The 25,963-nt window shown below is 37.8% G+C and overlaps 3 protein-coding genes and 1 long non-coding RNA gene across 6 annotated transcripts; 1 reads left to right on the plus strand and 3 right to left on the minus strand.

Annotated features, from left to right (window-relative positions):
- Positions 1–60: 60 nt before the first annotated feature.
- Positions 61–3,737, minus strand: LOC126608114 (protein WVD2-like 7). The gene is made up of 9 exons (XM_050275898.1): positions 3,397–3,737; positions 2,350–2,922; positions 1,886–2,266; positions 1,725–1,783; positions 1,528–1,599; positions 1,123–1,219; positions 938–1,015; positions 684–794; positions 61–538 (listed from the first exon to the last, which is right to left on the minus strand). The coding sequence occupies exons 1-9, from the start codon at positions 3,451–3,453 to the stop codon at positions 353–355; spliced, it is 1,614 nt and encodes a 537-aa protein (XP_050131855.1). The 5' UTR covers positions 3,454–3,737; the 3' UTR covers positions 61–352.
- A 1,216-nt stretch (positions 3,738–4,953) lies between these two features.
- LOC126608489 (uncharacterized) lies at positions 4,954–5,694 on the minus strand. 2 transcript variants are annotated; one of them, XR_007617886.1, is made up of 3 exons: positions 5,628–5,694; positions 5,320–5,405; positions 4,954–5,197 (listed from the first exon to the last, which is right to left on the minus strand). It is a non-coding gene; the product is annotated as an uncharacterized LOC126608489 (long non-coding RNA). The 2 variants fall into 2 exon arrangements; XR_007617885.1 differs by lacking the exon at positions 5,628–5,694 and having other exon boundaries at positions 5,320–5,621.
- A 549-nt stretch (positions 5,695–6,243) lies between these two features.
- LOC126606811 (small heat shock protein, chloroplastic-like) lies at positions 6,244–9,017 on the plus strand. Its single transcript, XM_050274196.1, has 4 exons — positions 6,244–6,730; positions 6,903–7,195; positions 7,749–7,756; positions 8,849–9,017. The coding sequence occupies exons 1-4, from the start codon at positions 6,475–6,477 to the stop codon at positions 8,985–8,987; spliced, it is 696 nt and encodes a 231-aa protein (XP_050130153.1). The 5' UTR covers positions 6,244–6,474; the 3' UTR covers positions 8,988–9,017.
- Positions 9,018–10,141: 1,124 nt separating this feature from the next.
- On the minus strand, positions 10,142–11,736 carry LOC126608653 (uncharacterized). Of its 2 annotated transcripts, XR_007617937.1 has the most exons (3): positions 11,544–11,736; positions 11,086–11,175; positions 10,142–10,916 (listed from the first exon to the last, which is right to left on the minus strand). XR_007617937.1 is itself a non-coding variant. In XM_050276612.1 (2 exons), exons 1-2 carry the CDS (start codon positions 11,093–11,095, stop codon positions 10,567–10,569), a joined length of 360 nt encoding a protein of 119 aa, XP_050132569.1. In that variant the 5' UTR covers positions 11,096–11,736; the 3' UTR covers positions 10,142–10,566. The 2 variants fall into 2 exon arrangements, 1 of the variants encoding a protein (XP_050132569.1); XM_050276612.1 differs by having other exon boundaries at positions 11,086–11,736.
- Positions 11,737–25,963: the final 14,227 nt, after the last annotated feature.

Here is a 25,963-nt window from a genome sequence, read left to right on the forward strand (position 1 = left end):
GAATGGTTTTCTTGTCGAGTCTGTACCTCCGCATAAAACTCATCGTTCACTCCTCACAAGTTATGAAACGAAAAACATATGAAACTAACAACTGAGTCAAAAATAAACCCTACAAAAATGAAAGATAAACCCTACAAAATTTCACTTCTAACTGAAAGACAGAATGCCCCCCCTTCCCCGAAAGGAAACCAATCCATCCTCGCATACTTATTTTCTTACCCCATATTTCTTATTACAGAAAGTAGTTGCAGCCCTTCTGGGCAGTAGCCGGCCTTTTCCCTTTCTTTTCGATCAGAGGGTGTCAACCGGCTGAGTCAATCAATCTCCATGCATATTCCTGCGCTAGACACCCTCAACTCTGGATATTGGGAGGAGCATTCTCGCGAGCATTCTTTGAAAGAGAAGGCACCGTTCGATTTGTGCTCACATTATATTTTTGTGTGACATACTTGGAGCTGTGAGAATTGACCGATGGTCGAGAGCTTGAGTCCAGAACCTTGCTGACAGTAGAGTGTCTCCCAAGTTTTGGTGACCGAGACTGTATATGTCCGCCGTTAATAAAAGAAGATACATTAGAGGGATAAAATGGAAAGGTTATTGCAGTAGAAACTTTCCAAATACTATTGAAAGCCTTCACTGCATGCTCTAATACAAATACAAAGTTTGGAACAAAATGTGTATACCTTGTTCAAGTGATCACTTGGAAATTGTGATGCCGATGACAGATCTTGGTTTAGTTTCGCTTTTAAGGCAGTGCTGTGGTGCAGTTTATTAACATCCCCCACTGCTTTTTCCTGCATAAAATTTTCTTTCTTTTAAGTAAACTTTCAAATGGTTTGATAAAGATAAAAGTACATAAAACGTTACAGAATTCAACTCGCATTGCAAAACTCGAAAAAGAAGAAACCCCTTGCCAATATTTTCATAAGAAACTAACCTTTTTATTAGATTTCAGTTGCACCAGGTCACGTTCAGCCTCCTTGGCATTTTTCTTCTCTTCCAGCCTCTTATAGAACTGGTGCAGCAAAAGAAGAGACTTTTCTCTTAGCAAAGAAACCCTAAAATATTTAATGAACCGTGGCACGATAAGGAGGGAACTAAAAATATAATATCGATTCTTGCCTCTCTACGCTTTTCTGCTCTTTCTTCACTCTTCAATCTAAAAGGACAGGATACAATAGGGGGTCGTGGTTTACTTCCATTTGCAGTAGAAGATTCGCTGCCAAACAGAAAAGCGTAATCATAAGTTTATGAAAATGTTGGTTGTCCCTTTGAAATCTAGTGCACTAACTATTTTAGTCCAATCAGAATACAATCCAGAACATTATACGAATAAAAGTTCGTAGAGTTTGTTAAGTAAATCTAAAATTAACAGAAAAAGAGTTATCAGTTCCTGAAAAAAAAAAAAACAAAGTTAAAAATAGAATAACGCCAATTTTAGGTAAGCACCCCAGAGCATAGATATAAATAAAAGATGAAATGAACATAAAGAAAAATTCATAGGCATGTCAGTAGCAAAGTTCTTACTCTTTTGAGGAGGATATCCACTTCCCATCTGCAATTGGTCCAGCTACCGACTTATTAAGTAATGTTTTCGCCCTGGAAATAATGTAATTGATCACATAAGTTAGAGTACTCAATGCATGTATAAATAGCAGAAATGGTAAGGGCGTATGCAATGGACTGAGACATTTTGCGAGCATGTGAAGTACAATGCAGAATACCTTCTATCTTTGGACCATGGGTCAACTGAAGACTGCATCAATACCCCGCTAACAGATGCCTTAAGTTGGCAAAAGAATATTCTTATTAGAGGTGTCACATTAGACACACAAATCAAATGAATGAAGAAGAAAGAATAACATTAAATGGTAAGAACTCATACCCTAATAGCAGTTCGTCGAGAAGCTGGATTATTCATGGAGATATTAAGTGTAGTTGTAGTACTTCTCGAATTTCTAGTCTTCTCAACAATTGGTGAAGTTCTTTTACTGATTTCACTTTCACCACCATGAGAAGTGAAATGCTTTGACATGTGGAGAGATTTTGCAGTTAAACTCCTCTTGTCAACTAAGTCTGATGAAACCTTCTTACCCATTTGAGTGGCATTTTTCCCGTTTATGGTTTGCACACGAGTTGCTTGTTTGGCAGGAGGCGATGGTACCTTGGGTGGTCTACCTTTGGTGGATAACCTTGGGGAAGAGTTCATCAATCTTTTCTTGCTCACTGAAGCAAGATTCTCCTCACCGGCAGCTTCCTGGAGGATCTGTGAGATGACAACAGTTTGTGCGGTGAGAAAAAGTGATCAAGCAATACAAGAGTCAAAACAGGGCAAAACCCTACAATTACCTTATTTGGCATCTTCTCTTCTAGGGTGGCAACAATCTCATTTTGGTCTTTGCCATTTTCAAACCGGTTCGAGATTTCAGCGTGAATAGAATTTTCCAAATTAACACTTTCTTGAATTACCGCCTCTGCTCTGGCCACCTTGGCGGTATCCAGTTGATTCCCTTCAACAATTTGATTATGGCCATTCACATCAGCTGAGTATACTTCTACCTCGGAATTTGGAACAACATTTCCCTGTTCTTTATCAACAACCATCTGGCTCCCTCCATTCACCGAGTCTATGTCCATGGAGGAGCTCTCGTAATTTGCATACATAGTTACTGATGACGCTGTAACATTACAGGCACCAGCATTTGTCAGCTCAAGCAAGGCTGCTGCTTTCTCAGCAGCTTTTTTCTTGTAGTGAGCTTCAAAATAAGCTTTCTTCTGAGCAACAGATCCGGGCTTAGAGAACTTCTCGACTTCTTCTAAGTAGTGATTGTGGGAAAACGCAGACCATTTCTCCCAAGAGAGAGGTTCTGACATATACCTACCAAAGGAGATCGATTCTCCTAGGCAACGAAGGGGGTCACCCTGCAATGAAAAGCACATCACAATTTCCTCATTGAATTCAAAATCCTACTCGTAAAAACGTAACAAGTCCATCCAAACACAAAATTCAATAATCCAACAAGAACTACCGAGATACACATATCATCTAAACCACCATGAAACTCTCTCTCTCTCTCTCTCTCTCTCTCTAACAAACTGAACGAAACCAAGAACTGAAGGCATCCATTGAAAAACCGCCTAAACTACAACACTACGCGCACTTCCTCCCCTAAAAATAACAAAAGGAATAGCTCTAACCAAACCATCTTAATCCACACCAATCTGACCCAAGTTCTCAATTTTTCCCACGATTTCTCAGCAGCCAAACAAACCGCAATGCGATTAAAACAAACCAATCGGATCAAGACCCATCAAAGATATAGAGAAAACAAGAAAAACCCATGAATCAACTTTAAGAATCAAAGAAATGGAAAATTCTGCGGAAGGACGACTGACCTCTTTGACTTCAGTAGGGTCGGAGAATGATCTCGTCAGGCAGGCCGATTCACCCATTTCAGCGTTCTTGCCTTCTCCTCCAATGGTGTCGTTTAAAATATGGCTAGAAATTTGAATTGTGAATTAGAATTCAAGAAGGGCGCCTTATTGGGTCCATTCCATGTTTGGTTTTACAGTTTATACCCCGATAAAATGTGCAGAAAATGAAAGGTTTATAGAGAGAGAGAGGGGAAGGGAGTGTGGGTTTTTGTTTGCCTTTAAAGTTTGGGTTTTTAGTTTCTTGTTGATTTTCTTGGATGGAGATGTCTCTCCTATTTTCTTTTCTTGGAAATTTTATTTATTATTTTTTCACTAAATTGGATCAACACCTCAACGTTCATATGAAAGCAACAACCTTTATTTGTATTGGAGTGTGATTCGGGACCCATTAATTTGAAAATTAAAGCTTTATTTCCAACGTCTAGTTCCTTTTTTGTTGACCATTTTTATTTATGGCAAACATTTCTCAAATTTTGTTATAGAGAGAATTTAACAATTTAATACAAATGATAGATACCACGGTCTGCAATTTTCTTTAATGTGGTACGTATCATTGAGTAGTATGAAAAACAAATGTTTGAAATAAAAAATAGAAACCAAATTTAACAGCTAAAATATTCATAGCACTTAATGCGATTACATAGCATTGAAGTCACATCCTAAAATTTGAGCCAACTCTTTTTTTTCTTTTTGACAAAATTAAAATAATATTCTTTCATTTGTATTTTTTTTTTATAATTTCGTTTGGGAGTTGGGACCATCTATTCCATGGAGCGCAACACTTTGTCCATCTCTTGCTATAAGCATATATTTATTGTATAAACTTCATAACCTCAAAAGTTCATTTTCTTAATTATTATTAAAATCACCGCTACAAATGTAAATCAAACCATATATCACTTAATCACTTATATGTATCAAACAAATAAAAAATATTGGTACCATGTAAACAATTCATTTATGTGATACATATAAATAACTAAACGATTTTTAGTTTGGTTGGTTTTTCCTAAATATGACTTTAAATGATGATTACGAAAATAAATGATTATGATCATGAAATTTGTCCAATGAAAACACGCTAATCGCAAAGGGCGAACCCTTCCATGCAATGGATGCAAGTATATATTTTCCTTTCATGTATATGTTGGTTTATAATAATCATGTTATCTGTATTACATTTACTAATCACTTCTCAAAATAGAAATGTACGCATTTATATACGTGAGACTTAATAACATGTATTAGAGAAGTGGTCAACAATGTGATCAACAAATGTAGTCCAATTAACAACATTAATCACAAACAAATTATAATCTAATTAGTAATTATGGAGGTGGGTGTTGTGTTCATCTGATGCTTCATCCATAAATAACTAAGCAATTTTTTTGTGGGAAATTTGCAAACACTTTTCTTTTAACAAACTAAAGAAATTTGATTATATCTTTTCAGAATGAGGTTCCCGCGAGTAGTGTAAAACTAGAAATCGATGCCCGCGCGTTGCTGCGGGATTAAAAATTGTATGGAAGATTGTGTAAACATATGAAAGATTGTAAGAAGATTAATACTATTTACATTCAAAAGAATCTAAATAGATCTTAATCTGCTAATCCCTATAATAATTGGGATTACTAATATAGTGTCAAGAAATGATTGGACAGAAGAATATGGGTAAACATGTGACAGAAGACAGACTTACAATAATTCAGCCTTCAATCTTAAGGTCCTTCGGATCGGAGAGCTGAATCTTAATGCATTCTTTCTGCAATTTTCCATAAATACGAATAAAAATTTAAAATCCAAGTCTAAAAATTAACCGATATCCCAACTTTGTAATAAATTGTGATGACAAAATCAACAAAATAGAATGAAAACATGACTTACAAATTTAAGGCATACTTGAATCTTGATCTAAAGTCGGTGGTGAGTCAATTGGTTGTCACCAACTCTAAATGAGAATTCATCAGAACCTAGAAATTTAAATAAAGAATTTTACAAAATCAATATTTACTAAAACCCAATTATTTTGTTTATCATGTATTATGGCTTGCCAAAGACTGAATAAAAAAAATGCACAATAAAGAGTCAAAACTCAAAGTCAAAAATCCATCTTCAAAGTACTATTAAATGCCAGCATTTACCCAATTATAAGAAATTGAATTGTTAAAATTTAAATACCATTATCAATTCACCTTCCTTAATCTTTTATAAAGTTTCCTCGCACCCTTCTTTAACTGCTGCATAATAAATAAATAAATAAATAAAACACATATTACTCTTTAAATACTAAAATTGAAGATCTTAAATTCATAAATTATCCAAGACTTAATAAGCTCATCAAAATGGAAGAGCCTTGATTTTCCATCTTTCTTCCGTTCTAGGATGAAGAACACGTGTATAGCAGTAAGAAAATCCAACGAAAAGGCACACGGATGAGGACGCGTGTGCAGTGTGCACAGAGAAAGAAGAAAGCAGAAAAACAAAGGAAGAAGGCGGAGCAATGAGGGACACGTAGGCAAATGAGGGTAAAATTGCCTTTTTACTGTGAAAAAGCACAAAAAATGCCACAGAAAGAAGCATTTGAAGGGCGTTTTCGTCCACACACTGTTCGTGAACAGTAACCCATCTCACATGATGAACAGTGAGGGGAACTGGGCTTTAGTATATATAGATTTCAAAAAATGTAAATGCCGAAATGCCAATTGACCAAAACGACGTCGTGCGAATTTGCAACCGAGTATCTCAGATTTTTCCCTATCCAGGTGAGGTTTCTCCTTTCAAGAGCTCTCCAGAACTGTCAGTGCCAGGTTCTGAAACTCTCGTCTTCTTCCTTCGTTTCTTCTTCCAGAAAGGTCTACACTTTCCTTTAAATATAGGACAACCCAGTCCGTTTCTCCTCAAATTCCATTGTCCTTCACTTTCTGTCTCGATTTTCTTGTCTACCAAACAGTGCCCTACAACTCCATTAATTTCTGGTGCCAACAACTGACAACTTCACTCGACCAATAAACAAAAGCCCAACATTTGAGAGATACAAAAATGTCTCAGGCTATAGCAAATTTCAGCCTCTTTTCTCCCAATGTCATCTGCAAAAACCAAAAATGTGCGATACCAGTTTTTTCCAAACCAATTCATGGCGGTGGACGTTTTAGCTACGGTAAGAACAGAATCAAGGCCATGGCAGGCGATGCACGAGACAACCTCGACCACTTGCAGAGGACCGTCAAGCTCCAACAACAACAACAACAACAACAAGCCCAGCCTAGAAAGAGAGCTGCCCCAGCGCCACCCATCGGTAAATTCGAGTTCCCCCCTCAAACTTTTAAGCTTCTTGGACTTGCTTGAGATGCGTAGTAAGTACTTCTGTTCGTAAGTGCTTATGCTAGTAGTGTTTACATTGGAAACAGTCACTCAGACATGCCCTAGGTTTGAATAGTTTAATTGAATAACAAATTGATATTTGGCAGGGTTGTGGGATCGGTTTCCAACGGCGAGGACGGTGCAGCAGATGATGGAAACAATGGAGAGGATGATGGAGGACCCATTGGCCTACTCTGGCGGGTACACGCCGCCATTGCCAAGAGAGGCAGGAGTGTACGGCGGGGGACGGACGCCATGGGAGATCAAAGAAGGGGAGAGTGATTACAAGATGAGATTCGACATGCCGGGGATGACGAAAGAGGACGTGAAGGTGTGGGTGGAGGATAAAATGCTGGTTGTGAAGGCTGAGAAGGCGGCCAAGAAGACGGAGAATGGGGTGGTGGTGGAAGAAAATGATAGAATTAAAAGCACACCACAAAGTAGCACACAAATGTCCTATTGATTTTCTTTATTAACACTAAGATTTGTCAATTCTAGCATATGAAAATAAGGGTCTTTTCAGCAGAAGATTGTTTTATCTAACTACTTAAAATGTCACAAAAACAGGTTGCTGTCCCTACTGACCAGCCACCGAAAAATAATTATTAGATTGACTTACACTAATCTAAAGTCTACGAAATTTTATAAGCAAACACTAGACACACAGAGCTACACTTTTACAAATTTTTGGGATTTTTGGATTAGGTTTGATATTTAAATTAAATCAAACAAAAACAGGATAGAAACATATTTTAAGTAGTTCACATATTAAGAAAAACGAGTTAGGGGAATTGTTATCCACCACCAGATAATCATGCAAACATGTTATGTTTTATTCAAATTCCTTTTATTTCCGGATGAAGATGCTTAAGTTGGCTCAATGTTAGAACTCAACCTATTACTCTTTCTTACATAGTATGTTAAGAGAATGACATTTTCAACTTAACTTCTAGAATGGCGTGTTCATAGATTTAACAAGTAGGAATCATTAAGAATGAAAAGAGTTTGAGTCATCACAAGACATCGTAAGTACTGGCGTTGTCTTACTTATCCTAAAAATTGGTTCACATGTTAATCGCAGTTAACAAGTACTACTTTAGAACATATGTAGGTCCTCATTCTACAAGGGCAGTCACACACATATTCATAGCATTAGAATCCTATATATGCTTACTACGTATGCACCCATAGAAAACAAATAAAGAATTCATCAATGAGACAAGTAGTGAACTAATTTTCATCCATTCATAAAAGTAATTCAAACGAAATGTCATAACAAACTTGCAATCATATTTGGGGCTTCAAAACAGCCCCTAACTACTAAAACTTTAGTTACACACAATCCTTAAGTTAAAACAAAAGATAGACATGAGTTTGAGAAGATAGAACCGAAAGAAATCGACCGAGGCCTCCTCCCCCCTTTTCCTCCTTCCCCAATGCTGGTTTTAAACCAATTCTTGCTGCATCATTTTCTTCCCCTTAACTCACCCACTAATAGCCATTTAGTGATGACAATAAGTGAGAGGAAATTGTAAAACAATTGTAACTCTTTAGGTAGCCTTTATGCCAATTACTCCCTCTTAATCCTCATTTTTAATTCAATTTCCTCTGATATTTGAATAGGTGTTAGCTGACTTGTTCTTGGCTGCATTAGTTTTGGCTGCTAGATTTATTGGATTTATTGCTTTCATTGCAATTACAAACTGCCCAGTCTCTTGTGAACCTTTCAGTGTTAAAACGGCCATAACTTTTTCTACGAAAATGATATTAACAATCTGCGAAATGCTCCAGAAAATAGACATCCGTAGCTTTCCAAGCATATAAGGCTCATTCTCTAATTCATTTTGAGCTGTTCGCAACTTGCTTCCAAAGTCAGCTGATCTGCACAGACAGTTTTGACGAATTTGTTACTAAAAATCCTACTTGTGCTATTTTTCTTTTATTTGCTTGACAAATCCCACAAAACACAAAAACAAAGTAAATAGCTCAAAAATATAAGGAACTAACTAAGAAAAGAGAAGTGAATTTGATGTAAAATATATATAAATATGAGCTTATCAGAAAACGGGGAGGTGTGGTCTGCCAAGAGCTATGGGAGGTGCAGCAGTAGGATTGCGTTGCCGGAGAATATTCAGTTTGAGGAGATCAAGGCTGAGGTTAAAGATGGGGTCTTGTATATTACTATTCCGTAGGCTTCCGTTACTTCCAAGATTTTGGACATCAATGTTAGTTGAGTTGAGTGATGGCCATTTTCTTTGTTCAATCTTAATTTTGGTTTCTGAGTTTTGGGGTTGTATTTAGAGAATTTTATGATCATCTTTTTAAACTCAGTTTGATGTTCTTGTTTTTGTAATGGGTGATGCTAAAAATTTTGTGAGCTATGCTATTATAACTGAATTAAATACTTATTTTAGAATGATGATCCTCTTTAGGTTCTCTTTGTGAGGATCTCAGAGATCTTCTAATCACATTTGTTCATTGTATATCGTACGGTCATAAATTATTATAATTTTTTTATTTAAAACTAAATATAAACAATATTTGACGAATACGATATTGGAGGATTTTCAGAATTCTCACAAAGAAAATCCCCTCGTTTCTTATTTTATATTGATAACACATCACATCAGTTATTTGTTATTTTCAAGTTATTTTTGTAGAATAGTTCTAAGCTGTGTAAGTTCCATAAACCATAAACTCGTTCAACAATTTGGGCCTCTGCAATGGAAGATGAGCCAGTCAGGATTTTTGGCTTCAGTTGGCTAATATTTGGGCCACGCAACCGTAAACTTGTTTGGTCCGTGAGTAGTTACATGAGCCGTAGAGCCTGTCCCTTCAAAAGCAGATATCTTTAGATTAGGGCTTGTGAGGAACACATGACCAAACCCTCACAAAAATCTTGTACCCCATTCGTCCATGACTGTGACGTTCAAGTAGAAGTGCAGAGCGTAAATAAGTTCCCTTCAAATTTAGTAAATTCATAATTTGAAGTAATTTATCTAGATGTGAGATGATACTTCACATTCTCATACGTCTTTTTATGTGTAAAAGGTACTTAAGCTAAATAAATAAACAATATTAAAGTACATTAACTGTTGAGCTTCAAACATGTGTCAATCCTTACTATCTTAACATATTAAAGCTCACTTAGAATTTTGACACAAAAAAGAAGAAAGAAAGTGTTACTAGCAGCATAGCCCAGATTTTAAAAAACATCTACGCTTAATAATGGATTCCTTCGTTAGATTTTGATAGGACTCTGAAGCCCAGATTTCAAAATCTGAGGATCGTACACTCAATAATGGCCACGCTAATATAAAAAACAGTATCAGTTCTCAAAAAAAAAAAAAAAAAAAAAAAAAAAAAAAAGTATCTCGTAAAGTGTTATTAGCAGCAATTATTAGATGGTACAGTATTACCACCTGGCACTGACAGCTGGTAGTACCCACCAATAAATGCATGACATGTGGCAAGTTAATTATTAAATAAAAATTAATGGCTGGATTTTACAAGAACCTAACGCCGTTAGGTCTCTGCCAAAAAACTGATGTCTGCCTCTTCTCCTTCCCCACGCCTTCTCCTCCTTTTCCGCCGCAATTGATTCCTCGTATCTCACCTCCTCCTTTTTCGCCAAAACCAAAAGCTTTTCTATTTGATCTCAAAAACTGCCTCTTTTCTGGTTTAGCAAGCTCGTGATTGTGTTGAGAAAAAAAATTGAGCAACTTTCAACGTACCATCCGTTTGTACTGCAAATCGAATTCTAGCTTTGCATCATGTTCTTGTCTCTAGTTTATAAGAATTGCTTGCTTCTGACGGGTCACCATCTACCTTAAAACCTTCTTTTGAACAAAGATAACAAACTTGTCTTAGTTGATTCTTTCTATTATATCTCTTTTGTCCCTTACGAACACTGAATCCAAATGTCGTAGCATAGTTGTTGTAGAGATCATAAGCTTCCTTTTCATTTAGTACAACTTTTCCCACGAAAATGTCATCGAAATTCTCCGTTCGATTCACAATGACTGGATCTTCTTCTCTATTATTTTCTTCATCACTTTCTATATCAATGATTGGATCTTCTTTCTGATTATTTTCTTCATCACTATCGGTATCAATGAATACTGTACAAGAAAAATTTGTACGTGAATGAAAAATTTGTACGTAATTGAACGGTTAAATAATGGATGCAAAAATAACAGACATATGATAGCAGTCGAATAACAAGTTAAAAATGAAAAGAGAAATTGCTAAAAAGACAAACCAAATAGGCTGATAGGTTAAATATTTTACCAGTATCCATATTCTTCCTTGGTGAAGCTTTGCTTTTTTGTGAATGGTGCGGAGCCTACTTTTTGAGAATGGTCCCAGAATTTAAACAAGCTGGAATCGAAAAGGGTAAAACAAAATTCAAGCAAGAAATTGCAGTAAGATTCAAGCAAAAAATTCCAAATTGCAGTAAGATTCAAGCAACAATTTCTTGAAAATCATTGAAGGAGTCTGTTCCTTCTCTCCTTTGCATGTATACGTTATCTCTTGTCCTACTTTTCTTTATGATCAATACAAACACATACTAGCTTATCAAATTCAACACCAAATGACATATAACACTGCCTGGGTTTTACATCACTGCCTGCAGTTGCAGGTTTAAGAAGAAAATAATAACAGAAACACATATTTTTGGTTTTCGCAGTCAGATTCAAGCAAAAAATACCAAATTGCAGTAAGATTCAAGCAAAAATTTCCAGTACCTGTAGCATGAGATTTCTGGGTTTTGATTCAAGTAAATAGGGATGAGGTTCTTTTTTTTTTTTTTTTTTTGAACGTTGCAGAGCTTTCCTTTTCTTGAGAAATGACGGATTCGATTGGGAGCGCAACAAAAGCTTTTGGTTTTGGTGAAAAACCAAAAGGTGGGATACGAGGAATCAGTTTTGGCGGAAAAGGAGGAGAGGCAGACAGTCACAGCAGTTTTTTGGCAGAGACCTAACGATGTTAGGATCTTGTAAAACCCAGCCATTAATTTTTATTTAATAATTAACTTGCCACATGTCATGCATTTATTGGTGGGTACTACTAGCTGTCAGTGCCAGGTGGTAATACTGTACCATCTAATAATTCTCATAGCCATCAGGCCCATTACTTTGCGCTAGTCTTGGTTTCCGAGTCCCAGCAGCTGCGGGAGAAAATTTTCGGCTGCGGAGATGAAAGTGCGATTGAAAAGCCTTGTGGTCGGAAATCACTCTTCTTTGTACAATTTTTTTTAAATAAATAATATCGTTTGTTTTGATAGTTGTTTATTAAAAAAAAAAAATTCATGAAAAGCTTATTCTTACAACTGTTTAAAACTACTTGCCTAAGAGTGATTCTTTACTACAGTGGTAGAAAGGTGTTAAATTCTTACACGATGTGAGTTTAAATCTTATCAGTAGTTAATATAACAAAATCTATAATTTGACAACAAAAAAAAACTACTTGACCAAGAAAATTTTTATTGGAAATATGCAAAAAAAAAAAAAAAAAAACCCTATAATTTCTCCCTCCAGTGCATGTAATCCTCTTCTTTATCGTGTTTTTTTTTTCACCTCCTACTTTTGTTGTTTTAATTTAGAGGTGTATGATTTCCAGCTCTTCCTCATGAGCCTTAACCCTGATTTGGTATTGAAGTACTTTTAAAAAAAAGTTGGGTGCTTTTTTATGTTTGTTAAAAATTCAACTTTAGCTTTTTTTTTTACAGTTTTGGGTGAAAAAAAATCAAAAACACAAAGATGCAAAACTCAGCTTTGAAAAACCAACTTTTTTTGCTTGCCCAACTTCTGCACAAACCGATTTCGCAAGAGGAGCTGAGGCCTTTAATGAAATTTTCCAATACCCAAAATGGCCTTTAGCAATTAAATAAATTATACATTATACCCGTCGACTTCATCGTCGACCCCGCCACGTCTTTCTCCTGTCCTCTTTGACTCTGAGCTTCTTCGGATTTCTGGGACAGAAGAGGCGGAAGGTTCGTTTGATTTATGGGTTTTGTTGAAATTCGTGGCCTCTTCGTCGGATTTTTGGGCTTTGTCAAAATCTGGGTTGCACAAAGAATGCTAGATTTGCACCCTTCTGATTGACACCCAAAATCTCAACGGGAAAGCCACAACGCCTTCGCCGTTAACACCGACGGGAAGTCCTGAAATCGGAGTTCATCCATCTTCCGCAAATCGGTTGATGCGACCCAGAGGGAGTGAGCGGCGGAAGATAGAAGATACACAGGTTCAACAAAAATAAAATAGGGACAAGATAAAGAAGAAACGACTCTTAGAGAAAATAATATAATAAAAAAATTATAATTATCTTAATAAAAAAAGGTAAAAGTACATTCTTCGAAGCTCACAAGTGTTTATAAATAGTTTATATCAATCTTATAAATGTCATAATAAAGAAAAGATAAAAAATTTATTATATAATATTTAACATCATATATTTTTTAGTTATTTTACACAGTCGCAGCGGTTTTACATAAAAATTTACCAAACACTTTAACACTGCTTCTTTTTGCTAAAAGCACTTTTACAAAAAAGTTTACCAAACACTTTACTACTTTATTTCACAACTGTTTGTTCTCGCAGCACAGCAGAAGTAGTTTTTTTTCAAAGCACAACAATACCAAACAAGACCTTAGTGGAGCATTCTACTATCATCTTCATCTCTTAATTCCTCCACCTAGGCTACGCTCTCATGAGAGAGTTTCTTTGTTTTTCTTTCTTACATTTTGCATCATTTTCATGTGGCCTAATTGTGTAACTTTGCAATCGTATAATATGTCATTTTTGTTAAGAAAATACGATAAATATTAATGAAGAAGAGTAGGCAATTTGGCGCGTGCACACACACACACGAAGTTTTGTGATTACACTAGAAGTAGATGTAGGGCTAGACGAGCTAAACTACACATCGTTCTGTAATACATAATTGTGCAATTCTGTCAAAGTAGTGCTATTCTTACTCTTTTTTACTTCTCACACACTCTTGTTAATTTTTGTTTATTGATATTCTTCAATTCCTTCAATTTGGCGACCAAAAATTAAAGAATGTGTGAAGGTTAAAATGAGTGTTTGGATACCACCACCCTTCTATAATTGTACGATTGTAATTATATACTTGTATAATTGTGTAACTATGTAATTACGGAATTGTTTTTACTTTTAGATGTAATTATATACTTGTATAATTGTGTAACTATGTAATTACGGAATTGTTTTTAACATTTAGATTGGAGGTGGTCTCATGTGTTTTATGGTACATGGATAAGACGCGGAAGACAATTGCATTGCGAGAAGAATTTGATATGTCATTGCAAATTTAAATATATATATAATATATACAGGTAAAATAAAATCGTAATTGGGGCCTCGTTCAGTGGCACCACTGCACACCCTTAAGGCTAGCTTTGCACATGACCAAATTCTCACAAAACACTTGTCCCCCATGAGTCCACAACTTTTTTTTTTTTTGGGTCGAAAATGAGTTCATGACTATTACTTCAAGTAGAAGTAGAACTTGCAAAAATAAGAGCTTGTATAAAAGTGCTTTTAAAATTGAAAGAGTTTTTGGACTTAATCTAGGATATTATCTACACTAAGAGCATATGCAATGAGGGTTTTATCCTTCATGAGGCTACTACATTTCAAGCATTAGCGAGAAATTTCATCCCCAATGAGCAGGAAAATGGGGCTAAATCCACCACTGGGGCTAGCAACTTCCTTTCTTTGGTAGCATAAAATTGGGCTACATCTAGCCCAAAAAAACAGTGGGTCCCACAAAAAAATAGCAACTCATTGAGCAAAATTCTATCACTTTCCCTTCACTTGCAAATACACTTATACTCTCATTTTATTCTTTTTTTTTTAATTCTTTTTTCTTACTTATTTTTCTTGCAATTTGGCTAATTAATGATTGTTTTAAATTCCTTAAGAATTAAAATTTCAATTTGATTTAACATTCATGGGCATTGGTAGGTGAAATTTTCAAATAATATTTTTCAAAATTGTATGATACTAATTTACCAATTGGTGCTAGGTAAATTGTTGTGTTGTATGTGAAAATCAATTATTTCAGAAGGCGAAGTGGAGGTTTGTTTCTTTCAATGGATGAGATTGAGATAAGAGAATCTAATTTAACAAACTATGTTGATGCACAAAATCAGTAAGGACTTTGGTACAACAGAAAGTGTTAAGTTTGTGACCTTCGCTAGATTGCTCCGGCCACTAATGTGGATAAATAAGTAAATGGATAAGGATAGGGAAGCAAACACAAGATGTACGTGGTTCACCTAGATTGGCTACGTCTACGGAGTAGAGGAGTTCTCATTAATTGTGAAAGGTTTACACAAGTACATAGGTTCAAGCTCTCCTTTAGTGAGTACTAGTGAATGATTTAGTACAAATAACATTAGGAAATATTGTGAGAGAATGATCTCTATTTATAGAAGAGAGTTTCTAGTTTCATTCTAACATTGATACGTGTCGTGTTGTGATTGGCTTTTGATGTTGACACGTGTCATGCTATGATTGGCTTCTGATGTAAACACGTGTCGCACTGTGATTGGCTTCCTGGTTGGAGGGAAACTCTTCTGGGTCTTTGACAGTATAACGTTGACCGGTGCTCAGTAGTTTCGGGATTGGTCAAGTATGGTACAAACAATGCTCATTTAAGTTCCTGAGTGAAGAAAGCTCCTCGGTTAGAGACTTGCAAGATCCAAGCCATTGAGTAATCACGAAACTTCTAAGTACCGAAGTGTGGTATCATTTTCACTTGCCTTATCTGTCTCATATGTAGATGTGGTATCTTTTCTGGAAGTACTTTTCCTCCATCCAAGGGTGGTATCTTTAATCGATGAAGATGCACAAGGTAATGTATCAATTTCACTTGAAGCTTACTTGTAGTTTCGGGCTTGGTCAAGTGCGATACAAAACCCTATAGTAGGAGTCCCCCAAGTTGCAGAGCTAAGAGATTTGCCGAAAGAGCTAACAGACAAGGTAAGCAATCAGACTTCCAAGCAAGCAACCTGGATCGGAGGTTCGACTTCGGCTTCCGGTTGATTGTTCTCCTTCTCATTGTGTCGTAAACAGCAACAAGGATAAGGAGAAGCAAATGGAGAAGAGATGATATGAGATACTTTTGCTTTTGAAGAAGTAATTTTCCATAGGCTTATTCTTGAACTGGGCTGGAGGGTTTTCTGGTTTCCTCCAGAGTATAAGGCCGACTCAAGAATTTGAGGGTCAAAACAAGTCTATTAAATCTAGAGTACGTTCGACCCTGATGATATGAGATACTTTTGCTTTTGACAAAGTAGTGGATGTATCGGCACGTGTTCTGTTATGCTTGTCTCCACATGCTTCCTTGTATCCTTCTCACTTGCCCTATCTGTTCCTCAGGCAGATGTGGTATCGTCTTTGGAAGCATAAAATGTTGAAGATGAGTATTCGAGAGCAAAATCAGGCAAGGGGTTCCAGGCAGTCAATTCCTGACTGGAAGCTTGATTCCAAGTGCTGACTGATTACTTTCTTTCTCATTGTCTTGCAGGTAAAAACAAGGCCAAAGGAAAAGATAGGGAAAAAACATGATATGGGATACTCTTGCTTTTAACCCTGATGATATGAGATACTCTTGCTCTGGTGTGGCTGGTTTGCATAGGTATTATTGGGGGGAAGAAAGCTGAGTATTTCGAGAGGCTTCGTTGGGAGTGCCCTCTCGGATGTGAAGAAAAGTTGAGCATTTTTTTTATTTGCAGGTTTGCCTGGCTATGGAGGATGGAGGTCGACATATATAGGAGTCTCCCTAACAACAAGTAGTAGTGCTATTCCTTTACCCTTCTTGGTCATAGCAATGTAGTGGGAGCTGCAAGCTTCACGTGTTTTAACTTTGTCAGAGCACTTTGAAAAAATGGTCTGTGGTATCTGGAAAGCTGATGTTGCGTGTGAAGATTATAGATAAGCTTTATCCAAGGAAATCTGGCTCTCAAAGTTCGGAGAGCGGTGCCTCTTTGGTTTTCGAACAAGCAATCATGTCGGGGATCTGGCTCTCGAGATTTAGAGAACTATGCCTCTTCGATTTTTGAGAAAGCAATCTTGTTGGGAGTCTGGCTCTTGAGATTCGGAAAGCGGTGCCTCTTCGATTTTTGAGCAAGTAATAAAGCTGGAAGTGTTTTCTCGAATGTGAATAAAGGTTGGGCATTTTTGCCAGTTTGCCTTGCCACGGAGCACAGATGTTGACACACATTGGGACTTTTTAGTTATCATGCAGAGGTGCTGTTCCTTTACCCTTGTGGGTAATAGTAGGGTAGATGGACCTTCAAAATTTATGTGTCTAAACTTTGTCAGAGATCTTTGGCAAAGTTATCTGTGGTACCCGAGGAGCTGATGTTGCGTGTGGAAAGTGGTGCCTCTTCGGAATCCGGAGAGTGGTGCCTTTTCGATTCTTGAACCAACGGCCCTGTTGCCTTTTCTTTTATAAGGGCACCAGTTGTGTGCAAAAAGTACATTCAGAGAGTTATTGCTTGTAGGAATTTTCCCCTTACTTTAGAGATTTATTGCACCTCATTTCTCCTTCATCATTTCTGAGAATGTCTGGCTCATCCGACCGTCGTTTTGACTTAAACTTTGGTGAAGAGGCAGCTATACCTTCTCAAGACAACATATGGCGCCCATCTTTCTTATCCCCTACTGGTCATTTTACCGTTGGGGACTCTGTGATGAAGAATGATATGACAACTGCGGTGGTGGCTAGGAACATTTTCACTCCCAAAGACAACAGACTACTTTCCAAACGGTCTGATGAGTTGGCTGTTAAGGATTCTCTGACTCTCAATGTTCAGTGTGCAGGTTCTGTGTCTAATATGGCACAATGCCTATTTGCTCGAACCCGCCAAGTTGAATCATTGGCGGCTAAAGTGATAAGTCTCAAACAGGAGATCAGAAGGCTTAAGTATGAGAATAAATAGTTGCACATGCTTGCACATGACTATGCTACAAACATGAAGAGGAAGCTTGACCAGTTGCAAGAATCTGATGGTCAGATTTTGCTTGATCATCAGAGGTTTTTGGGTTTGTTCCAAAGGCATTTATTGCATTCGTCTTCTGGGGCTGTATCGCGTAATGAAGCTCCAAATGATCAACCTTCGGTGCCTCCTCCTTCTAGGGTTCTGCCCAGTACTGAGGCTCCGAATGATCACCCTCCGGTGCCTACTCTTTCTGGGCTCTGCCGACTGTTGAGACTTCTCATGAGAAACCTTTGTGAAGGCTCCCTCTTGTTTGTTTATTTTGATTCATGTATATGTACATATTTGTAACTTATCGGAGATATCAATAAATAAGCTTTGCTTCATTTCAACGTGTTGTGTTAAATACACCAAGGCCTTCTTCACTAAGTTCTTTGAATTTTTTCTTTTGTTGAAACTTGTATGTTGAATCTTTGAGAGTGAAGCATGTATGTTGAGGTAGTGCTCCCTTAATTTCTCGAGTGAGGAAAACTTCTCGGTTAGAGACTTGAAAAATCCAAGTCACTGAGTGGTCGTGAGACTTCTGAGTATTAAGGTGCAGTAACATATGGTAGGAGTCCCCCAAGTCTCTGGTCGAGGGAGTTGACGAATGAGGCATTTCCTTTCTAAGTGGTAGCCCAAAACTCATTCTTCATATATATTTGTTATAAAAGTTGTTAGGCCTAAAGAAGAGAAGGCCTAAGCAATTTTATTTTATTTTTTTTCGAAAAGATGCAAGGAAAACTGGTGTAGTACGAGAAAGTGGATCGATAGTGTACTTCAATTCACCATTTGGTGATATCCCAGGTAAAATTTGGAGAAATAACGGCAGATATATACATCCTTGAAACGTACCATACTACTTCATTTCACTACGCCACGTGCCAATAGGTCTTCAAATCTTTCTCGATACTCAATTCTCTCTAACAGCGAGAAATTAACTCGTACTTCGATTCTACTGTTTACCTGTTGAAGTGATCGAAATGTTGGCTAGTTGAAGAGGTTTTGTTTACCTAGATAAGTGATAAGGTAAAAACAACCATGAGTTTACTGTCCTAATACAAAGCTTGCTCCTAAGTTTCTTCGGCTCAGGTAGTCATTGTTAATCGATCTATTAGTCGCGTCGCTAATTAACTCACATATGATATCTTGATATTGTTCGCTACCCTGAAACTGTGAACTGACATTCCGGCATAAGGGTATCACTCCCAGATACTAGTACATGTGTCCGGTATCAGAACTCATACCGCCTGAATACTGGTTGACAGTTCCTGGATATCAGACAGCATCGTCAATTAGTAGCGCCACCATAGGCTGATTACAGGTTAAAGCCCACTCGGGTAGATGGTTTCAGATGATTGGTATGGAACTGGTCATGTGAGGTGGTTTAATTAATTATAGGGAAAATACTTACTACTTCGGGGATTTCTACTGACCGTAGGTATAACAACTCGTACACTTGTACTTATGCTCGTCGAAATAATGAGTACATCAACAAAAGAAATTCAGGAAACTAGTATTAGTTGGAATGATATTTCTTCTAAAGATCTGGAATGATCACTAGTGTGTTTGAAGAGATTAGTGCTATCAGGGACCAAAAGTGGTTGTCCCCCAAATGTTCTTCCATCAAGTGCTACCACTTCAGCACTAGGTAGTCGCTCAAGACAATTCTCATAGAAATTCTAATAAATGGTACATTAACGGGTACTGCCAAGGAATCAACTATTTCTGGTTTCCTACCTCGAAGGGGTTTGTAATGATGATTGCATGGGTTAAAGAATCTGCAGACAATTACCAACATATTAGCCCTATTTCAGGGCCACAAACTTGTCTCCAAAATGGGATTTTTCTTGGCCGACGATTTCTTCATTTAAAGTCTAAAGGCGTCCACCAAAACGAGGTTCTAGAATGTCGATAAGTCATCTAAGTAAATTAAAACTTAGAAAAAATTAACAAATTTATCGTGCTAGACGAGGTGGCAAGATTTGACAATTAGGTTCAAGAACTGAGAATGTTTACATCACGTATGTGATGAATGTAATACTGCCCAAACTTATGCTCTAATACCAAATTGACACACCCCGACCCATAATGTCCACTTGGACTCCGAATCGAGCTGTGCTAGCCGACATCAGGAAGGTGACGAAGCCACAAGGTGTAGTGTAATGGAACATGTGAATAAATTTAAACCTAAAAGTGCCTAATTATAAGAGTGTGCTAGTAAGCAGGAATGAGCCCAATTCACACGTGATGTCAGAGCATAAGTAAAGTCCAGTAAAGGTAAAAAAGGAATTATACTGTTGGTAGTATTCCCACAACAACAGTTTGCCAGAAATCCTCGTCAATGTGAAGGCTCAGCCACTAAAATCTGGAGGGGCGAAAAACAAGGGTGAGTGGGCCTAAAATTAAAGTTTTGTAAAAACCTTTTCGAAAACATAATAACCCCTCGTCGTAAAACAAATATAATTTCCAAAATATACATACTATGTATAGTAAGAAGGTACTTACTGTAACCTGCAATATCTCAAGATTCAATATGGCATAATATTTCGTAAGTAAACGCATGACGTCCGTAATCAACATAATCTCGCATAAGCAAACATCTCAGATCGAGTGCTCATCGACATGTGCTGACACACGAGTTCATACAGAGGTATTTTGACATGAACAAGACTAGGTGTAACAATGATATACGCTATAGTACTACAATCACGTTAAGACTGGCGTTATACGCAACACAGACGAGTCCTAATTTCCTATAGCAATCTAGGATAGGACTGGCACCTACAATGGATCCAAAGTGAGCGTACGGTGCGATGTGCACATACACTTGAAATACTAGCCCTGGTTCGGGCGAGTACCAACACCGGTGTAGCAAATGATGAGCAGATAACATAAACATAGACATGCCACAGTGATTCGATAACTCTAGTCAACATCACATTATTCATAGCCATAAATTTAGCTAAAGCATCCCGTACGATTTATAACGACTTGCTAATTCTCATCGTTACGTCATTTACCATAAACTTTAATTTAATTACGGCAGTCGTAAAGAAAGTTCATTATTAGATGTATATATGGAAACTAAACATATATATATATATATATATATATATATATATATATATATAAGAAAAGACCCACTCATAAATCATGTCGTCGAGCCAAACCCGCCTCGCGAGAATCGAAGATCCTTACGATGCGTGTCACTTAGAAATGAGGCCATTCATGTAAATATATAACATATTAATGTAGTCATACGATTTCATATAAAGTATGGTTAATAAAGGAACTATTTTAAAACGACGGAATTTCATAAAATAGATGGCGGAATCGGGTGTGGCACGTTAACAAACCTAAGGAGAGACCTTGGGTTCCTCCACGCACCGCCACAAGATGGCTGCACCAGCAACCACGTGCGCCTCATGCGCCGCGAGTACAACAGTACTCGCCTCCCTCGTGATTTCCTGCAATTTTGCAGGTTTTCCCCCCGATTTTTAGGGCTAATTTCTAGCTCAAAACCTAACCATTTTTAGTGTTCTACCTATGTAAGTGAAGCTTGTAATGAGGAGAGTACGGTCATACCATAATGGGGACAAATCGTGGTCTAGGCCAGTCGAAAAAACGTCTTGAAAGTGGCCAGATGGCCACAATTTTGCTTTTCCAGAAAACTAGGGAAGGTCTCCCATTCGTTCCTACATTCTCCAAACCCTACCTAAACAAGTGCAAAACCCTAAGATCTTCCACAAAAATTGAAAAGGAAGGGAAAAAGAGTGTTCATGAGGCCTACCTTGGTTGGAATCGACGAGAACTCGTTGGAGATCATCATGAACGGTGGCATGGCCATTGCATAATGCGAGTTTCAGTTTGATGGTGTTGATCCCGGGTTAGTAGTCGTGACAGGTTTGAGTTCATGGTGGTGTGCTTGTCGGAATGGAAAGGATGATGGTGGTGTATTTTCTCTGCGCTTACAGAGAGGGCCGAGAAGAGGTGAGGGAAGGTGGAGCAAGTGGCAGAGAATGAGATACGGTGAGGGTGTCATTTCGTCGTAGTGGTGAGTGGTGGCATTGTGACAGAGGATCTTGCCGGAGTGGCTGAGTTTTGCTGATCTCTGTAAAACAGAGGAATGAGGGAGAAATGATAAGTGAAATATGAGAGAGAAATTGAGAGAGAGTTTGAAATAAGAAAAAAATAATGAGAGAGAGACCGAGATCTCTCGAGGCTGAAGACATGGGACAGGACATGAGTGGGGTGTGGGCCCCACGTGTCCCATAAAACAATACAAAAACTCTCTAAACATGAAATTACCAATTCTCCTTTCACGTTCATAAATCCGTAAAATCTCCATAGTAGCTCCAAATTCGATTTTGCTTATGTCCACACGTTCGTATTGTTGCGTACTACGCAAATACACTAAAAAATGAGTCATACATCTCTCTAAATGATGGTCAACGGAAGTCAAAATCCTTACCTCAATAGGCATTTTCATCAATTCTCTCTTTTAAAATTAATAAAATCGTAAAATTAGGGACGGGTTGTCACATTATTCCCTTTTTTCTCTAGAGTTGAAGTGACGGAAATTACCTTTATAGTGGTAAAGTCTTTTCACAGTTCTATCTCATTCATCTTTTATTCCCCTTCTCTTCTATAAATATTGGCCCAATTTTTCCTTTTCTCTCTACTCATTTGATAGCCTACTTTTACATTTTAGCACCAAAAAATATTTTCAACAAATTTATATTAGAATACGAAGAAAACAAAAAGCTTCGTTAGCAAAGAAGAAGAATGCACAAGAAGAGTTATTGAAGCAAGTTGATAAGTGGGTTATTAATATTGAGAAACTACAAGGAAGGAAGAAACTTTCCTTCCCTTCCCTTATTGTTGTTGTTGTTGAACAATTTTATTAAGTGGATTTTGTTTTTGCCCCCACTTTCTTCTTATATAGCCTTTTCGTTTTCCTTTCTCTTTTAAAAAAAAAATTAATCAAATTCAAACAAAGGAATATGGTGTAACACCCCAGATAGCAAGAAACAAAAACTCTAAGGACCTCCAGATTTTATTTTTTTAGAATTTTAAAATTATGCAAAAATGGTCGAAGACGAGTTGAACTGATTCTGAAAAAAATGTCACACCCCGATCCCAACATACGTCCAGAATCGACAGGTGACATAACCAAATTCCCGTTTCTCTAACATACCTCGCTTCCGGGATATGTACAAGCCTAATTCAATACTCGAATTGCGTTGTAATTTTTGTATACTTTATGGTTGCATATAATCTCCTCATTAGACTGCCTACGTACCCTCAATAGGGACCAAGCCATTCGTAGTTCACCATTCACAAAATCAGACATTTATCCCACTGAGTTCAAGCAGAAAAGCATAACATTCCTCAATCATTTAATATAACCTGATAGCATGAAATTCTTGGGCTCAGGCTACATAACAAACCCTCATGAAATCATGATTTCTCTTCCACCATTCTCTAGCCACATTAATTAATTAATTTGATCAAAGTAATAACAATCATTCTCATATCTTCTAAATTCATACCTTAAGAAATCATAATCGAATCGTAGAAAATCCCGAAGAAGTCACCCATGCGTCCAACATCTTTTCTAATTCAATTCACAAAATTCTCGAAACCATTGACACAAATATATATAAAACTAAAGCTAGACTAGAGTGACACAGTTAGGCCAAGCCTACTTCTCCAAATAATTGGATTTCAGACCACTCTACGAAATCCAACAACCTCGGGTTCTGGACCACTCAACGAAACCAAACTAAATATGATCGCCTATCAAATGTACCAAGTACAACTAATCATCATCACCTCTAGAATGCGTATGGTCCCCCATCGCGAATATACCAAGCAGAAACATAGGCATAATCTCATCGTGCAGACAGTGATCACCTATCGCAGATATACCAAGCATGATCACCCCTAACAGTCCCTCATCACGGATATACCAAGCATGATTGTATCATATAACTCTAGGTAGTGATCACCCATTGCAGATATACCAAGCATGATCACTCCTAGCATACATATGGTTCCCCATCGCGAATATACCAAGCAGGACCATCCATGTATCACTACTACATGGTACAGTCTCATCATCACACATTATACCCAATTATACGTATACACACTATCGATTCCACATATCAACCATCATCTAGTCATATGGAGCACAACACAAAGAATTCCCCTAATTACTATTTCTACTAAAAATCTAATAAAGTACCTAACTCATCTCCTGACTTTCATCCCTATCACATACTAGGTAGTAATGCCAAGTTCAAATAGGTATTCAGTTGGCAATCATATCCAAATAATTATCAAACAATAGTTAGATCTCATAATTGTCATAACATTCATCATAATTATCATTCACATTATTAAAAAGACAATTAAACACATATATATCACAAACATACTCAGTACACAAGCCAAATCATATGTAATAAGCATAGGTCTATGGCTAAATATATAAAAATCACATTTTAGTAGAAATCATATTTATAAGACCAAATCATATTCACAAATGATACCAATATAAGAAATTAAGATAATAATCATATCTCATATATTCAAGTTCCTATCTAACTAATATAGGCCCACTAGACTTCAATTAGTCCCGTGGTACTAATTTTATTATTTAGAACTGTTTGTACCATACTTGACCAATCCCGAAACTACCGAGCATCGGCCAACGCTATACTGTCAAGGACCCAGAAGAGTTCCCCTCCGACCAGGAGGCCAATCACTACTCGACAAGTGTCAAGATTAGAAGCCAATCAGAGCGCAACACGTGTCAACATCAAGAACCAATCATAACATGACACATGTCAATGTGACAAAGCTACAAGTTTTTCTATAAATAGGGGTCATCCCCCCACAATATTGCCTAATGCCATTTGTGTTAAATCATTCACAAGAACTCACTAAATTGAGAGCTTGATCCTTTGTACTTGTGTAAGCCCTTCACTACTAATAAGAACTCCTCTACTCCGTGGACGTAGCCAATCTGGGTGAACCACGTACATCCTGTGTTTGCTTCTCTGTCTCTATTCATTTACGTACTTATCCTCACTAGTGACCGAAGCAACCAAGCGAAGGTCACAAAACCTGACACTTTCTGTTGTACCAAAGTCTTCGCTGATTTTGTGCATCAACATTTGGCGCCGTCTGTGGGAAACGACACTTATTCCTACTCTCTTCAGCTGTGTCAAGCTGGTTTCTATCATTCGTACACTTTCTTTTGATCAGGCATCCCTCTCCAACATGGGAAGCAAAGGAAGCCACAGCACACAGAATGACACCCCCCTTGCACATAGTGCGAAGCAACGAAAGAAGGAAGGAAAACGAGTTCTTCTTCAAGCTAAAGTAGATGAGTTGGAAGCTCAGAACAACAAGATAGCAATGAGGAATGAGGTCCTCCAGGAGCAATATGAGAAGCTCTTCGAGACACTCCACGAAGCTAGGCAAGCTCAGACACGCGAGCTTGTTGCCCCCGTGGAAGTCAACCATCAACTGGGTGCCCTCCAACATGGAAGGTCACATGCATTCGACATAGATATCCCTGATAGGGAACAGATTACCCCTCGACTTGATAATCAACATGAGGCTTCTCTTAACCCAGTTGCTTCGACCCGAACCATGAGAAGTGGAGGGAGACACCTCTTTGCTGAAGGGGCAGAAGGATCGAAAGCCGTCTTTCGCGATTGTCGGGATTTCCTGAAGCAACGTCGAGAGAATTCCATCCATATAAGCTCAAAGATCAATGACCCAAGGATTTCTGAGAGACTCGGTCCCCTGCCACGGCCCGAGCCGGCCACCAATTTGGGGAAGGGGCAACAAGTCTTAGAGAGACATGAGGGTACAGGGGACTCAGAGGTGTTCCGACAGACATACCCTGGAAGCCAGTACAGCGAGTCCAGGGAAAAATCACATGCCCTTGATCAAACCTTCCTAATTCCAAGAGGAGATGGAGATTTACGAAAGAAAGCTCCAGTGGCACATAACTCCGCTCAGGACCCCCTTGTCCTATAACTTCTTGAGGAAGTAAACAAGTTGAAGGCTGAACGTCAGGCTGAAATACCTGACTGGAACCAACCCAGGCCTGGCCCTCTTACAAGGAGG

Source organism: Malus sylvestris, chromosome 16, assembly GCF_916048215.2.
Source record: "Malus sylvestris chromosome 16, drMalSylv7.2, whole genome shotgun sequence".
In the NCBI taxonomy this organism is placed as follows: Eukaryota; Viridiplantae; Streptophyta; class Magnoliopsida; order Rosales; family Rosaceae; genus Malus; species Malus sylvestris.